Source organism: Vigna angularis, chromosome 1 (genome assembly GCF_016808095.1).
Source record: "Vigna angularis cultivar LongXiaoDou No.4 chromosome 1, ASM1680809v1, whole genome shotgun sequence".
NCBI classification, from domain to species: Eukaryota; Viridiplantae; Streptophyta; class Magnoliopsida; order Fabales; family Fabaceae; genus Vigna; species Vigna angularis.
The window spans coordinates 21,156,638-21,174,774 of record NC_068970.1 but is presented as its reverse complement, the minus strand read 5'-3'; the positions used below and the strand labels follow the sequence as shown (position 1 = coordinate 21,174,774).

The 18,137-nt window shown below is 33.8% G+C and overlaps 2 protein-coding genes and 1 non-coding gene across 4 annotated transcripts; all 3 read right to left on the bottom strand.

The window, feature by feature from the left end:
• Nucleotides 1–249: 249 nt before the first annotated feature.
• Nucleotides 250–11,354, bottom strand: LOC108336747 (uncharacterized). 2 transcript variants are annotated; one of them, XM_017573229.2, is made up of 17 exons: nt 10,913–11,354; nt 10,743–10,834; nt 10,543–10,581; nt 10,385–10,441; nt 8,908–8,982; nt 8,247–8,312; nt 6,291–6,333; nt 5,927–5,972; nt 4,601–4,694; nt 3,037–3,089; nt 2,820–2,904; nt 2,620–2,722; nt 2,449–2,541; nt 1,939–2,005; nt 1,688–1,754; nt 1,520–1,573; nt 250–593 (listed from the first exon to the last, which is right to left on the bottom strand). In XM_017573229.2, exons 1-17 carry the CDS (start codon nt 10,947–10,949, stop codon nt 456–458), a joined length of 1,209 nt encoding a protein of 402 aa, XP_017428718.1. In that variant the 5' UTR covers nt 10,950–11,354; the 3' UTR covers nt 250–455. The 2 variants fall into 2 exon arrangements, with proteins under 2 accessions (XP_017428718.1, XP_052731515.1); XM_052875555.1 differs by having other exon boundaries at nt 10,743–10,820; nt 10,913–11,353.
• Nucleotides 11,355–12,869: 1,515 nt separating this feature from the next.
• On the bottom strand, nt 12,870–17,673 carry LOC108340017 (uncharacterized). The gene is made up of 5 exons (XM_017577275.2): nt 17,231–17,673; nt 17,031–17,112; nt 15,247–16,101; nt 13,465–13,722; nt 12,870–13,115 (listed from the first exon to the last, which is right to left on the bottom strand). Exons 1-5 carry the CDS (start codon nt 17,589–17,591, stop codon nt 12,956–12,958), a joined length of 1,716 nt encoding a protein of 571 aa, XP_017432764.1. The 5' UTR covers nt 17,592–17,673; the 3' UTR covers nt 12,870–12,955.
• Nucleotides 17,674–17,721: 48 nt separating this feature from the next.
• Nucleotides 17,722–17,793, bottom strand: TRNAH-GUG (transfer RNA histidin (anticodon GUG)). The gene has a single exon. It is a non-coding gene; the product is annotated as a tRNA-His (tRNA).
• Between the last annotated feature and the right edge of the window lie 344 nt (nt 17,794–18,137).

The following is an 18,137-nucleotide window of genomic DNA, read 5'->3' as shown; positions in this document are numbered from 1 at the left end:
CTTTTGATGACCACAATTTTATACTCTCACAATTACTATTCAATTTATTCAATATTTACAAAATTTACTTGACATATGCATAGCTTAAATTATCTTAGAAATAATAGATCATATCAAATCTTTCAGGCTGATGAAAATTACAATTATTTCTTTAAAATAAAGTAAACCAAAAACACATTTAAGCCTTTTAAAATATGAATCAAACAAAAACAATAGAACCCTATCAAAATTTCTATAAAATTCATTAAATGGAATTCAGCAACTAGGTTGATACTATAACTACCCTTTTCTTCTATCTGTGATTTTTATGTTTACAAGAAAAAATATCAGAGGGCCTTCGAAGCCCTCGTAATGAGTTGATACAAACAACATATTTGGCAGAAGAAATTCACAAAAAGTAGATAACATGATGGCAGATTGTGAGTAAACAAAACAAAATGAATGACGGTACACTTTCAAATGGCACCATATTTTCTTTCTGAAGGTTTCCATGTACCTTGTGAGGGACCAGGAGGACGTTCCCAGGAGGCTTCACTGCCAAAGGCACTATTGACTTCTTCTGGGCGTGAGTAGCCATGCCCAACTCCACTAACCTATTGTCATGACACTCAACAAATGTTAGATATGCAAATGAAGTAGGCAAGCCTGCTAAACAAACTTGCAAACTGCAATGTTGATTTTGGTGTGCATATGATGACATTTCATTCTTTTTAGTTTGAATCAAGGTAGGAAAGTACAAAATTTGGGAACAATATCAAAAGCAATGGTGGCAACAAAAGCTTGAACATTCTCTATTATTTGGTAAATTTTATGTGGGTCACACGAAAAAACAGTTACCCACTAATAAAATATGTCTGAAGCTTGCGTTTTTTTAGTTACTACTGTAGTTAATATTTAACGCCATTGGTGATGTATGCGCAATACGCATTTCTGCATATTTAAATGTTTTCGAAATAAAAATCTCATTTTTTAAGTGAAGCTTAAACGTAACTTGCCATTAATGAAGAGAACAGGGGAGTATTATTCTTAGGTTTTGCTAACAACCACCTCATGGGCACTACTATACTAAATAATAGGAAGTTTTTAAACTCCTAACTTTCAATTGCTTAACCAGCGTGCTAAGAATACTTATTAACATTCTCTTTGCTCTTATTCATTTTTTTTCCATAAAGCTGAATAAAAGTTCTTATTCTATTGACAAGCCTTCTCAATTAGACCAATAAATATAAATATAAAAATTAAAGTTAACCTATCTAAACCAATATTCACTATATATTCTACTTTCTCTGCATATGTTCTTTTTTTTATATATAAATTATATAAAAAGAAATTGTGATGTTCACCATATGCTTAAAATTCCTCAAACTCATGGTATAGCACTTTAATGGAGTGATGTCTAATATTTAGTTTAATGAAGCTCAACCTAATAAGAGTAATTTGCTGACTCTTAAAAAGTTCAGAGTTAAACAACTATTAGTCAACAGTTCCAATAAAAATTAACAAGTAGCTCAGAACTCACTGTCTCTAAGCACGCAGAAAGGATAGTCATGCCAGGCAAAGCATCAATTCCACGCTGCAAAAGGTTAACATGTTAGATATTCAAGATAAGCTATGAAGAAGTCGCAGAACACTGAAGAGCACATTGGATCTTATACTGGCAACTTGCAAGTGAAAGAAATATACTGACCTGCCGTTCCACTTTCGTCTTGTAAATGAACCCTCCACAACAAAAGAGTGTTGAAAAGACAAAAAATCTGCCCAAACATAAATTGAAGGTGAATAAAAAAGAATAATAAAATATTGTGATGTGTATATGATGACTACAAGAAATCTTTTTAAATCATTTATTAACCACTACAATATTAGCCCCTAATTCTTGGTTTAATTCTTTCATTTTGCATAATCGAATACAGATTAAATATAAGAGAGTTTCTATACATGCAGGACAGCACTCCAAATATTGCCCATCCTCGTGTGCGACCTCCCCCAGGATCCTGCGTATAATCTGCAACAATCAACAGGACTGGTCGTTCATTCAACAGAAACGGTAGTTGAAAGAAGGAAAGTAGGTAAAATTGAACAAACATGACCTTTTAGTCCCTAACACCTAAAAATCATCCTTTTTAGTCCTTATACATACTATCCCAAGTCTCTTTTAATCCTTAAGCATTTTAGAGTGTAAGGACTATATAAATTTAAAAATAATATGCAAAGCGGTGAAAATAGATTAAAATATTATTTGTAACGATTAAAATGAATAAGTTTTAAGTACAAGGACCAAAATTAAAGTTCATATAGCTCAAGTACTAAATTACTAACTAAACCATAAAATTTAAATACCATAAGCATAATGCCCACACTCGTTCAGTATTCATATTCATTAAATGCATATAAAGAACAAGAGAAATAACAGTAGAATTTAAATTTTCTAGCTTTATTATCACTCACCACATTGTTTTGTAAGCACAAACTGAATTGGCTCATAACCCTCAACAGGGATTGTGATATTAACTTCATATGGGGTATCACGGGCCACCTCACCTGGAAAGAGTGGAAACATTAAGTTTAGCGAATGTAACTCAGCAGGAAACTGATGCTCCTAAATAAGTGGGGCCATACATCTCCAATCAACAATCAACATTGAGGGTGACAAAGTTGTCGGAGGCTTCCCTTTGTCAGCAGATCCAGACAATCTAACTTCCAGGCCATTATCTGGATGTACCTAATAAGCATCAGTCAACAATAGTCACGTCCTCAGTGCCTTGATGAAAACCGAAAACAGTACCCCGGAGACTCTAATTCAATAAAAAAAAATGTACCTTTAAACTAGGCTTTTGAACCAGGGAAGAAAGTGAGGCAACCGCAGTCATAAACAGGACTACCTGAGTTTGCCCTGTATGAAAGCTGTAAAAAGAAAACAGAACATATTTGTAATAATAGAAGGAAAGCTTGGGTAAGTGAAACAATACCACTGATAACAAAAGAATAAGATGTCAATGATTAACTACAAGAAGTGATAGCAGCAACAATCCTGACCTAAAATCATGGCGGGGTTTCTCAAAACCAATTTGGGTCAAGCCATTATAAACCTACAATTCCATAAGAGGCAAATTTAGTATTATAATTCAATTTAATAGACAATGTAGTATCATAAAACTGCATGCAGATTTATAATACTAAATTCAGTCTTATAAATCTACATTTCATTTGGGTATTACATTAATTGGCTTGGCCCTTCGAATGGATTTTAGCATCAAAACAGTCTCTACAAGTTTTTGTAAAAAATAATGTCTAAAAGCTATTGTCCCAATGGGGACCAAATTGAAATTATTCAAGTTGCACTTAACTGGCAAACAGCATAGAATATAAAAAAAGACCATAATGCACTGCATACTGTGTTAGGAATCTTCAGATCACCTGCTGAATTATGCATTCTCTTGTTAAAAATTGAATATCAACTTCAATTACATATATACCAGTCCTTTGGTTTAGTATTAATAAAATGAAAATGGCAATTTTTCATATATCATTCAGTGATAATTATTATACTGCAATTTTAAAATTTATTAATATTTTTTACTTCATACAAAAATTATTAATATTATGAAAATTTCAAACTATCTCAAAATGCTGTTGGTTATTAAAATAATATTTGAAGCAATACATGAAAACAAATCTGTAGACTACACTAGAAAATGGAGATGACAAAAAATAAAAGATAATGAGAACGAGAAACAAAATTCAGGAGAAAATATTTAGGAAATGAGTTATTGAGTGCAGACATAAAGAGAAATATCAGAAAAAGTTATTGGAAACAGATGCACCTCAGACAGGAGAACGTGATGATAAAATATGGGTGGCATGCCAGAATGTGATAAAGGGGAATCAGTGAGTGACAAGAAAGAGAGATACATCACACTTGATAATTAAAAAAGTGAACAGATTAAGTTTGTTTTATTCTTAGTTGATCTACCCTTTTTAATGGGACCAAATTGTCCCACTATTTAATTTCTATGTTCTGTCCTGTTTTATTTTCTAAATACAATGAGTATATGTTATGTTTTGTTCTCCAAATGTATTTCTGTTCTCTCATTTTCCCTTTCTAAAACTTGTTTGGTATCCTGCAAATGATTGGTAGTAGCAGAGGTGCCAGGCATGTTGGGATGCCTGGCTCTATTGTGATGCTTTTGCATGCCTTTTTGCGTTAAAAAATGATATGTTCAGTTTCTGTTCCAACTTGTCAACCAAACACTATGATAGGAATATAACTCCTATTAGGAGACTCTCAAATTACTTGCATTCTTGTACCATACTATACGTTCTTTAGGCCTGGTTCCACATTGAGACAGATTAGAACGAATAAAGTTCTTGCAAAATATTAAATTTTGTCTCCCTAATTGGGACCAGTTCTATCACGGTCACGCTACCTCAATGACCCAAATTTATCATATAAGACCACTTTGATGTCAATTTTATTTTGGAGTAAATTGATGTTCCAATATTGTAGTGAGGACTGAATGAGAGTTCCCTCTAATTTAATTCCGTGTATTATGCATATTTTCTTCAAGCAAACATAGTGTAAGTGGTAGAAACTGCTCACAAGTTCCCATGATCTTGGATGAAAACCAACAGTGAAGCCTTGAAATACGTGAGGGCCTGGTTTACCACATGGTATTGCAAGATCCACTAAAACTCTGAAAGACATCAAGGATGACGTGATTTATACACATCCAGAAAACTAATATAAGAAATCAAGAACAGTAATAAAAAGCATACATTATTTCTGAAAATAGTAAGATGAAAAGAAGTACATTAACAAACAAGACAATCATCATGATATGGACTAATAACAGTTCTAAAGTAATTAGTTTAGTAAAAATATTTCTATTCACAATTTTTCTCCTTTTTCACATTCAAGAACAGAAGGAAACTGTATTGATTGCACACAAATAATCTGGTATTAATAATATTATATATAGTATCATTACAACTCAGCATAATTATAGACAACAATTCCTAAACACCAGCTCTATGAGGCAATACACAACCATGCAGTGGGTCTAACTCAACTCTAAAATTTAGCTGAAACAAGAGGATTGCACCAAGACTTACTCAGACAAGGAGGACAATGGACATATTCCTAACCATGTAAAACATCTAAACATACCTCCCATTGTGGAGAATAATTCTTGTAAATAATAGTCTATTTATCAATAATAACCAATACAAATTTTTGGTATCTTTAGAGCTGTACAGTTTTTAGCCTCTTTAAATTTCTTAATCAAACATAATCTAGTCTATACATGCTGTAATCATCTAATGAAGAAAAAACATCAGCCACAGTCAAGTTTTTTAAGTTTTCAAGTTTTTGTTACAAACTTCTCCATTGATTTTTATATTTCAGTGTTGGTCCCATATAACTCTTTTATTTGCATATTGGCTCCAGTATTTCCATTCATGTGGGTTTTAGTCTCACAAGGATCAATACCTTAATACGTGAAAACTATAGAAAGAATGAAATCCTTCATGGAAAATAAAGGGCATTACTTAAATGAGTTGTAATTGTAGGAGGACTAAAGCATATATAAAGAAAAAAAAACAGATACCTTATACGCTAAGGATCAATATCTAAATACGTGAAAAAATAGGATCAATATCCAAAGGTAAAAACACAACACAAACACAATTGGGTTAATTTCCCACTTAAACCTAAGATATACATTTAAATGGGAGAGAGCAAAAAGAGAAGTCTTCAAACAAAGTGTTATTGCCTTTAAAGCACCAACTTAAAGAAAAGAACATTCTTTAATGTGACTCAAAAATTAACATAGTGAAATGCTTAATTGATAACAAACAAATGTAAGTTTTTGAAATCTGAATTTTACAATGAAAAATGAGAATCCAGAACATGTAAAGTATCAAAGACCTGCAATTTGATTCATATGTGACATTACATATGCATCCAGGACGACCTGCAATAGAAAAAAAAAACATATGTGAGTGCTACTTGAAACGGGACTTAAGTAGAAAAAGTCTTTTCAACATGGCACCAAGACAGTTTATGACCAACATCATGGAGAAATTCTGCTTTACACAGATCTCTCAACGATTTGTTATTATCTCCCTAGATTTTTTCCTCTATTTTTCAGATTTATGTTTATCCTGTACATTTCAATCATTTTTGCTTCTAAACGGCCATAAATATAGCTCACCAAAAAAAAAAGCGAGTGGAAAGGAATAAGGGTTGGATCGTTGCTAGTACTAACAAATATAATAAAATATGTTCATACCTTTACATAGTCCATTCGAACAATTCCCACATACCATATTAACCTGAAAGACATAAATGTAAATTGAGACTTCTTATGGTAATAGACCAAAAACGTGAAGTGTTTAGCACGTCAATAAGCTAGCTTCTAATTTATTGGACTAAATTATAAACTGTTTTACCAAGCAAACTTATCTCACTAGCAGACATCTTATATGATTGTAATTTTCTTCTTCCAGTTTTTTATTATTGTTTTAAATGCAGTTCCTTTCTTACCCTCTCTTTTTATTAAAAATTTGCATAGCTACTATTTAATACACTAGCTTATTTAGGGGGGTTTCTTCATATTTTTGGAATGGAAATTGTGAATGAAGAAGTCCTACATTGGGTAAAAGTAAACAAATTGAGTAACATAACAAAACATAAACTTAAAGCCTTAAAGTTTTAAGTTGAATGCAGTGCTAAGTTTACTTGTGTAATTCTCTCCTAGCTTGTTGATGAAGGTTTCCTCAATGTTATCCCACTATGTATTTCATAAGATGTGGTATTGAAACCTTGGGAGCAATCAACTGACCAATTCATACAATTACTTAAGTACAAGTAGTGAGTCCATGTGGGGGTCCTTGTATCAAATCTTCGAAAGCTTCCTCAGAATGTTAAAGTCGGATAGTGTGTCCCATTAATAGTAGATAGCAACAGTATCAGTACAACTGTACAAGTAGTGTCGCCCTTTTTAAAACTTCTAGATGAAACAAATACAACTTTTACTTGAGGGCGAGCACATCATATGAAAGAGATTCACTCTTGAGAGGGAGATTGTTGGAATAACAAGTCATTGAACAAAAAAGTTCCATATTGGGTAGAAATAGACAAGTTGACCAAAATTAGGCGTGAAGGAGCCATATTCCTAATGTCTTAAGATTTTTGGGTTGAATGTGTTGTTAAATTCACTTGTGTAACCCATTAACGGAAATTTCTCCAATGTTTCTAACTCCCGCAGATTTTGTAACACAATACTATTCACTATAACTATTACAGTATTTGGTTTAATTTTTAACAAAGTATTGAACCATTACAAAACTAATAAGAAAAGTAAATTGACAGAAAATCGAAACTAACCTAAACATATTTTTTCCTACAAAACAAAAGATATAATCCATATAAAAAGTTATATAAATATGCTCTTTATTTCATTTTGACATTATATAAGCTCTACTTCAACAACAACTTTTCTCAAACATGTTTAATTCAATATGCTAATTTACAAATTTTAATCTAGCTTATAAAATTTAAGTGAGTTTATGCCTAACTCAACCCCACAAAACCGGCTTGTAAGGTGAGGTTTGCACCTCACTTATATATTATTATTTGGCCTTATCTCTAGTCGATGTGGGACTTCCAACACACCCCCTTCACGCCGAGGTATAGACATCTCGTGCGTGATAGTAGAAATTGGGTGGTCCGATAGCGGCCCGATTGCGGGTGGAAGAGAAGAATAGAATGCCCACTTAGAACTCGCTAGGATAGGCTCTAACCATGACTCTGATACCATATTAGAAAGTGAGTTTATGCCTAACTCAACCCCACAAAACCGGCTTGTAAGGTGAGGTTTGCACCTCACTTATATATTATTATTTGGCCTTATCTCTAGTCGATGTGGGACTTCCAACAATAAGCTCTACTTCAACAACAACTTTTCTCAAACATGTTTAATTCAATATGCTAATTTACAAATTTTAATCTAGCTTATAAAATTTAAGCCAGCCTATAGATTTTAAACTAGCTTATCAGCAAATTTTGGCATATATATCCTTAGCCTAATCGGCACTAGATTCCATCACAATTCCTTCCTCGGAACCTATGCTTGGTCATACACCCTTTATTCATGAGATCTATTCATGTTCAAAAGTCGTATGCTAGTAGATTACTTGATTTAAAGATAAATGATCAAAAATAGAAATTTCAGGATTGCACCAACCTGGGCTGTTCGTCCCATTTTGTCATAACTTTGTTCACAACCCATAAGATCACCATTATAAAACTCCTACACATAGAGAAAATGGCTTAGAAAGCAGGGGTGACAGTATAAAAAAAGGATGTGGTCTGAGACCAATTTGTAAAATATCAAGTTTGAAATAATATATGTTTTTGTGTATATGTCATGAAACTCTACCTATGCACTTACATTAGTACTGCTAATCTCTACATGAGGCCCATGTAGTCTCACATTGACCGTAAAGAAGATTGCAACAATTTTGAAATTAAATCCTTTGAATATCAATCATATTTGCAACATGAAATTGTTTCAGTCTTTCATAGATTTAAAAAACAGCTTGTGACTAAAAATATCAGCATGCTCCAAGGGGAATTTTTGAATCTTTCATTATTATATGAACACATTTAACATCTTGCAATATGTACGACACTGCTAAATATTCTCACTAAGAAAAGAGTTCAAATCGAAAGCATTGGAAGAATAATATATAAATTATAACAATTCCCTAATGTTGGAAAGAATGTAAATAGGGGTAACCTTAGCTCTACATATCTTGTATTTGTAGTAATTAGGGTAACCTCACTCATGGTTTTTATTTTGTTCACCTAAAAATAAAAATACAGAATAGGCAGAAAGATCTTACTTGCATAAAGTCATGTTGGCCAGAACCAGCAACGAAGTAGTTGAATTTATCAAATCGGCCAAAACTAACATATCCCTGATGGTTTTAGGCATCAGCTAATGAAGTTAAAATATATAATACACCAAATATAAGAAACAAGAAAGAACATTCTTATTCAATTGATTAATGTGAAACAGTACATCAACCTCTATATATAGAGACCTCTAACCCTATAGTAATAATTAAATAGAGATCTCTAAAATCTTCTAACAACTTCTTGTAGTACACTTAATATTCTGCTAACAACAACTTGTATGTGCCACTCAAGCAGTGTTACTAGTGGATTGTTGTGTCTCAGTTTTGATAAAATCTTCAAATGTTGTTGGAGATGGATCAACCGAGCATGTAGGAACAAGTGGAAGTGGAATAATTAGACTCATCAATCTTCGTAGTACTCACAATATGATTAGAAGAGATGGGTGAATCTATTTTGGAGGTTGATGTGGTGTTGGAAGACATTTTATTTTTCAAAAATTTGGAAGAAAAAAATATAAAAAAAAACAAAAAAAACTTTAGGAGAATATGTTAGATCAGTGACAAAGAACCTGGAAAAAAGGTTCACAAAACAAAAATCCTCTCGGCACCATGGCTCTCTACTAGGCCAATTCGGTTTTGAAAAATGTTCTAGATACCGTGTTAAATTATAAGAAAGAGAGAAAACATTGACCTAAAATAAAACAGCAAGGGTACTTCATCTATATGAGGAAAAAAAAAATCAACGTAATAAATAGAAGAAATTTGGTATCCTCTAATAAAAAAGAGATATGATACGAGAATAAATAAAAATGTTCTTAATAATACATACATAATTTATATATTTTTTATTATATAGGATCAGTTCCTTATTCTAATATTCCTGATTATACAAGATTAACTCCTTATTTCCACAATTATAACAACAATAATAAAAAATGAAAGACGCGAATAAAGTTCCCATGGTCATCCTACGACCATTTTCTAAAAATAGGGGATGAAAGAGAAGGAAATAGAAACAAAAAATACATCAGCAGAAAAGTGTCCTTATCCCTATGCAACATGTTAAAACCTCACGCCAAAAAAATAAACAAGTAGCCACTAAAATTAGTCTATTCAATCCCCAGCTTGTCAAGAGAAGGAAAGATAAATAGGTTGAACTCAGACACCTATTAGTAGAACATATAAGCAACTTGTGAGTTAACTGTGTACGATATGAATGAATCAAACAATGATTTTATGTCGCTATCCTTTTAGGATTTATTGTAATAATCCTGACCAAGTTAAATATGCTTTACATTCTTCAGACATGGTGCCTTAAGTGCTTGAAGCGAATTATACCGAGAGGATTATAAGATGCAAGAGAACACGCAAGTTCTTCCTCAGATAACACAATACTCTACACAGAAGAGGGAAAGGGGAAGAATTAGATGAATGATAATGACAACATGGTGGCATGCACTACCGTTTGTGATCTACTCTCCACATCTTTGCAGAATCGTACGATCAGGTCAGGGCCTTGCTGCATCAACACAGTGAAAAACTGAGCAGCATGTCTAGGTCTAAAATTGAACACATGAACATGATCATTCATATAGGCAAAAATAACACTCAGAGCATTACCTGTTGATCATACTCGAAAAGGTAACCACTCCAGCCATTCTAATTAACCAGTTAAGCAAAAACAAAAGCATAACTAACCGAGCCATCAGTATACTAAAACCTAAATCAATGAATCAACTACACAATTACGATTATGAATATAAAAATGCAATCCTCGATAAAAATGCACAACACGTAGAGCGTTTAGAAATGAAGGATACAAAATCAACTAAGCGACTTGAATTGTCGAAAGCGTAGCAGTTGGAAGTCGGCATCGAAACTGAAGCCATCCATGGTATCTGCAAAAGCACGCCTGAAATAAACCGAAGTAAAAAACGGCATTGGTTTTAACGAGACAGAGATAATGGCGAGACGTAAACGACAGACACACCTAGGCATAAAATGGCGAACGCCATCGAGCAACGCATTTTTGGAGTGATTGCTGATTGGGATTTTGGGGAAGGTGATGCGAGGTGGTGTCAGTGAAAATCTACATCTAAGAGACGAGCCTGAGACATGAGTAGCGACGGAGAAAACGGCATTCAGAGTGTTTTTGCGGGTTGCCTGTGAATGTCTGAGGCAAGTCGATATTTTATTCTCGTCGTTTCAGAGAATTTTTCTCAGTGACCTTGATGCAAACACCTTAGATGCCTTGGCGAAGGTTCCGTTCTGGTCACGATCGCAAATTCACCTGGATTCGCTTCTATTCAAATCGTTCGACCTGTTGGACCGTGTAAGATGCCCGTAGAGAGTGGGTTGAAATTTTTAGTTTCATTCGTACTCATTTGATAACAATAATCTTGTTATGATAGGGACAAGGGGTCGATAGTTTCAACTGGTTATTGTAATTTCAATTATTTAATTATTATTATCTATACTATCTCTACTATTATTGAGACAAAAGAAAATAGGAGATAACCAAAGAAAATACGGTAGTCTGGTGAAATACATCAACATTCCTCCATTAATAATGTAAAAGATGAAATATATATATATATATATATATATAAAATTAATTTTATACTAAGAAGATTTCCTATTTTGGTATACATATTTACTTTTTATATCTACTCTTTAAATGACTGTTTTTTCTAATTAAAATAATTATTTTATCAATTTTATTTTTAAGTGATCTTTTTTAAAATTGATATTTTTCATTTAATCATTTGGAAATTTAACTATTTTTTAAATCAAAATAATTATTTATATTTGCTTTTATAATTATAATAACAATAATTTATTTATTTTTATCATCAAGTTATAAATAATGTCTGAAAGGGGAGGAGATAAAAACGAAAGAAAAACAGTGTACTAAAATACATAAACATTCCTCCTTGTAAAAGATGTCATTGTAGCCCTTCAAACATTCCATTCATTGATGTTGATGGACAACAAACTGATTAAAACCGTTCCAGCTTTGTTATGCATGTAGAAATATAAGTAAATTATAAAAAAGGGGTTTTGTATTTCATTTTTATTATACTTCTTATCTTGTGACGATGTGATCGAGTTCCTAAGTTTTTACGCCTAAATTTTAGCTCATGTAAAGGTTGAAGAGTTGCTTACCGTCAAGATGTAAACAAGGTCTTAAGCCTTCACGCCTTAATCTGCTCAAGGTTTGGAAACTGTGTACCAGTATAATTTGAAAAAACGCCTACACACTGAAGGCTTTGGGAACAACAATTAAAACCTTTTTGTCAAAGTTTGGGCGAGGTACAGTTTTAGGCCTTACTTAAGCGTCCTGTAAAGTGCTGGTAGTATTTTAGAAGAACAACTTATCATTAAAACCTCATTTACCCTAAATCAGTTTTAGGCCGATTTTAGATTTATTAAAAACAAATTTTCGATCACTTCGGAAATATTGAAAAGATAATTTTATTGTTAATAAAAACTAAGAAAAAATATGAAATCAGTTTTCAGTACCTTTTATCTTAAGAAATACAAAAGTTGTTACTCGATCCATATCCATACTAGTTATAATTATGAAAATAGTCCATACACTTAAATATTTTTAAAATTGGTCATTATTAGAATTATTGACAAGAAGCGTTAATTAGGCTTCAAAATAATTTAATACAAATTATGAAGACTACAATAATACAGAGGTCTCTTGGCTTCATTTGTGTGAGTTGTTTAACAGCTCCAATGCTGTCTAAAACTGGTTCGGGGCGCATCAATACTAGTAATATCGTGATACGCAGCCAAAATCATTTAACAGAATTTAACCTACAACTTATGGATAAAAAAAATTCTCATTGAAGCCATTTATCTACCCAAAAATGTCAAGATTAATATCATTGTGGATCCTATTCAGTCAAGTAAATTCTAGCTATAAAATGGAGTTTTCCTTCATACAAAATAAAACTTTTAAGTATGCATTTAAGGGCTCAGCCCTATTTAACTTTGGTTGCAAAATTAGGTAATGAATATATTACTACCATTGCAAAGACGACAAAATTAAACCTTGGAAAGAAGTACATGAAGGTGGATATAAATCTTTTGCTGAGATGAACAATCCCACCAATTCTTGTGTCTGACGAGTCGACATGAAAATGCTTTCAGCCGAATTCTTTGTTGCCCATTCCTCTATAATCCTGCATGAATTGTTCAAATTTTATGGAAGCAATTCACCGATAGATATATTGAGGATGAACCCATATATTATTCAAAGTTAATGGGAAAACAAATCATTATTTCAACCTGTTTCTAATCAAAACAATATTTTTTTTTTATTATTGTCTCCTTATTTTAGCTTATTTCAAAATAAGGGGCAGAAATGAGTCAAAGCATCTCGTTATCAAACATGGACAATATCAAGAAAAACAAAAGCAAACCTAATTCTAAAGTTCAAACCAAAAAAGAAAAATGGAAGAAAACTCTTTACATATTATATATTTCAAGTTAATGGATTATCATGATAAAATATACAATTTCATAACTGACCTTGATTGAGATGCTGTTGCGTTGTGGAAGTCAGAATAAAGCACTTTGATGATGGGCTGTAACTTCAGTTTATGAACTGGGTCTTTGTCTTCTGTATCAGAACAATTACCAGAACAAGACCAAGTATCTGGATTTAAAAGAATGATTTGTAGAACGGGGGATTTGGTTGTTAGATCTCTAATCACAAACCGAAATAATGATTCGTCATTTGCACACTCCATCAACCGATTTGCAAACATTTTGCCCATTGTATATTTGCTGTCGACAAATATAATGCGTTACAATTTATTCAGGGTATATCCGAATTTAACAAACAGACATCAAAATATAATCCTTCTGAGTTTTCAAGGCCTCCTTTGCAACAAAAACAATATAACCCTTCTCTGGCTTAAATTACATATCAAAAAAACTACCTGAGAGGCCTTGCAAATAAAATGTAATAGAATAGATATTGTCTGGAATACACAGCATGCGTACAGTCATGCTCGTTCACAGGATCAAAAAGAACCAGCAAGGAAGACAGCTTTCATTTTTCCTTTCGCCTATAATACATTTATTACAAACTTTTGCTTTCAAGAAATCAAGACCATGTTCACTATTAACACTGTCGTGTATAAATGCATGGTATTAGTTGGTAAAATCTACGCACACACTGTTTGTTATAAGATGAAATAGGGAACCTTGAATTCTCCTGAATTAACACGACAGTAGCTGGTAGTCAAAAAATTGGGTGATCTTAAAAATCCAGCCAACAGGATTAGTACCGTCAAAACTGGGTACATCCAGTTTCAAGAAATGTCGTTGTGAAGGTGTGTTCAATGGAATGGAATGGTGGAGGGGATGAAGGGGATTCCAAGTGAGAAAGACGGGTGTGCATATCGGTCATTTGGGTGGAAAAGATTGACATCTGTGAGAGCATTTCATCAAGCTTATCAGAAAGGGTTTTAAGACGCGTGTTGTCTGCCATGGAAGAGAACGCAACGAGAGCACCAAATGTTATAAGATGAAATAGGAAACCCTGAATTCGAGGTCAGATACCTTCTAAGAAAATTAAGAGGAGGAAATGAAATATATTTTTCTGCCTTTCCCAAGCACAGTACAGCAGTTAAAATAGTTACTCCAAAGATTCCCCTAGGACCGGTGGCACACAGGCCCAATAACACAATAACAAAAACCATAACTAACTTCTTCTAGAACATCCTGCACTAACAGAAACAATTAAAATGGGATATACTAGTGATGAATGAAATCAGACCACCCAGCTGGTCTTTTCAGCAATCTTTTGGGTCTAGCACCCTCATCCAAAGGACCTTGCATAACACTGTTATGGAAGTACTATAATATTGTTCCAACTTCCAAGGAATATAGATAAATCTGTCTTATTATGAGCCATACTTATTTTACTTCCCTGAAAATATTCATATAGTGTACGAACATAAAATTGTTGACAATTTGCAGTCACTGCCACGTCTTTCCCACCCAGGCATGTACGAAAGAAAGACTCAATACCTTTTTTCCCCAATATAAATTTCTACAAACCAATTAATGTCAATCAATTTCATTAATTCTGTTAGCCTTCCCCAAATTAGTTGACTGGACAAATCAAATTATCCATCGAGACATTAGTTTCACTAAAACAAATCCTATAAGCATACATGTTTCAGCAGAGCTACTTTCTCGTAGTCAACTGCAAAAGAGTTATAATGGCACAAAACATGGCATCTTTTTCTTTCTGATATAGAAGGAATTAAGACACAGTGAATTTATTCATTCTATGCTAACCTGAACATGTCCTCAGATCCTCCAAATGGCAAACAGGTTGAAATATAACATTTGAATAGCCGTACTCCTCCATCTACAGGTGTATGCCCCTCACAACATGGGTAGGCTCCAATGACAGACGCACATTGAGGGCATGTAAATTCACGCCAATCAATATCCTTCGTAAGATTCGATAATCTAGCCATGAAAATATCTTCAAGAAAACCATTGAGTAAAGTCTTTTGATTTTCCAGAATTTCCAGGGTCTCTGTTGGCATCCCTTCCCTTCCAGCAGTTCCACATGAATGATGCTCACTGTCTTCATCCCCAAGATTGTTTGTCATATGAGCACAACAACTCGGAATTTCCATGACATCTTTGGTGCCATTTGAATCTGGATGCAAATCAGAGAAATGACCTGAATCAGGTTTACTCTTTGCAACTTCACTTCTCGAATTCATAGAAAGCTTCTCATCCTCAGAGTGTTCAAACCTATAATTTCTTTCAAAAGCAAGGGTCACTCCTCCATCATCACTGCAAATTGAAGTTCTTTCATCATTACTGCAAGTTGAAGTCCTTTCATCATTCAATTCGCAGCTCCTTGAGAGTTTGCCGATAACATCATCTATGGGGTTTTCTGCTACAGAAGTACACTCTTGCTTTCCACACCCTTCTGGAAAATTATATTCCACAAGATCATCCTTGCAAATAGTGATAGAAGCAGAAGTTAATAGACAGACCCCCGGCATGCATGTATATGAACTGACATACCTCATCACCATCTTCTCACTTATTCCTCCAAAAGAGCAACAACAAGCCCCAAACCAGTTGTCAGCCACTTCTCTCCAATTCACTGATGGCATTTCAACAAAATTCCTAAACAAGTATATCAAACCAAACCTCAGGAACAAAAACATTAATTAAACCATTAGCCCATGACCCTATCACTACCAGCACATTAACTTTTCTCTAAAAAAATTCAACCTCATATATCAATCAACCATGTGTGACATAAGTATGAACTCTCAATGATACTACCCATTGTTTGGAGGTATAATGCACAGACACGCATATCACATGCAAGGCATATCAGTTAAGGTGATAGAGTAGTTCAGAAACTAAGATGATATGATACTGCAAAATACACATTTAGAAGTGTATAAAAATCCATCAAAAGACAACAAATATATAACTGAAATGGTACAGATCCAAATTAAAATCATATTTTTTAGACATTGCCGAAATAAAAAATTATAAATCACTGCCATCATAAATTATGTTTACTACTTACATATATGAATAACATTATCAATTAAATTACTTCTTTAAAATAATATATAATGAGTACATCTTCCCTCCTTGAACTATGAAGAAACCATGTCTATATTTATATATTACGCATACTTATATGTTTACTGTAACTTTATCGGATATAAATGCCTTAAAAACGTGGATACTTCACCAACATGTATGGGTGAAGTATTAAAAAGTAGCAGCATCATATCATCATATACATAAAACAAATAAAAGTATCGGTGCTTCGTAGGTTAGGATACTTCATCTATCGCCTTAACTGAAAAAAAAAATTATAGCTATATTTAGATAAATTTATGTTTGTGTGTGCATATATCAGAAGAAAATGTGAGAAAATGAAAAAAAAGAAAGAAAAATCTCTAACAAGCTAATTAGATTTAGTTTATGTACAGGTAAGTATTTGTTTCTATCTAGTTTCTTCCTCTATGAGTGTTCAAGGTTAAAATTATGTATTTCTGAGAAAAAAACAGAATCAAATACTGACATGCTACCTGAGAGGAATTTTGGTCAACTTGAAGGTGCAAGTTCTGCAGTAAAAGTCAACTTCTCCAGCAGAAGATAAATTTTTGACATCTGCAACAAAACAAGAACAGGGAAATAAACACAAGTTATTGAACAAACATTAAAAAAAAAGTTAAACATAATTTTAAAAGACAAAAATGAATAATCAGCAACGACATTTAGAGATTACCAGATTCTGGTATGAGAGGGTCCGGCAGCGGAGTTGGTGAAGGGTGAAGGGAAGAAAGGATGGGATGGTCGACGGGGAGGAGGAGGAGGAGCTTGACCTCGATGTGGTCGGAAAGTGCGCGGAATGTTACTGGAGAGTCGGCATCGAGCATGACGGCTGGAATCGGAACCCTAAGGGAGAGGGAGAAAGCTGTGAGAGTGAGGAAAGAGTGTGAGGAGTGAAGGTTGATGGAGAGGTCGTGGCATTGGAGAGAGGGGTTTAGGGTTTTGTCGTTGGGGAAGACCATTAAACGTATCGTTGGGATATGGGACTGTGCTTCCCATGTGTAACGCCATCCTTGTTCGCCCTTCCCGCCGCTCATTCTACTACCTTCCTTGCTCTGTGCTCCTCCAGTCAGATATTCAAATACACAGACATCATTAGTCAGTAAGAATGGAATAAAAGGGATAGTTAAAAAGAATAAAATTTGAAATTAAAAAACAAAATATATGTGTGGCTGCTGGGATTCGAGCCCAGGTCTCCACGGCCACAACGTGGAATTCTTACCACTAAACTACAGCCACTTTTGTTAGATTTTAACCTCTTTTGCAACAAGAAGGCATAGAATATAAAATCTACCATTATGTCACACCACCAACAATGGACCAAGCACCACTAACATTACGAGCAAGAGACCAAAACCACAACACTATTACGAAAACAATGCACCCACCACCATACTTGCAGCAACAAAACTACCTCCTTCAACATACTGCAGCAGGCGACCAACACCACAATTACAACAGCAACCAACACCTCATTCACCACAACTACAGCGACGGTCAACACCTCTTTCACCACAACCACCTACAACGCAACAACATATCAAACCCACAAAATAAAATGCAAAACATGAGAGAGGAGAATC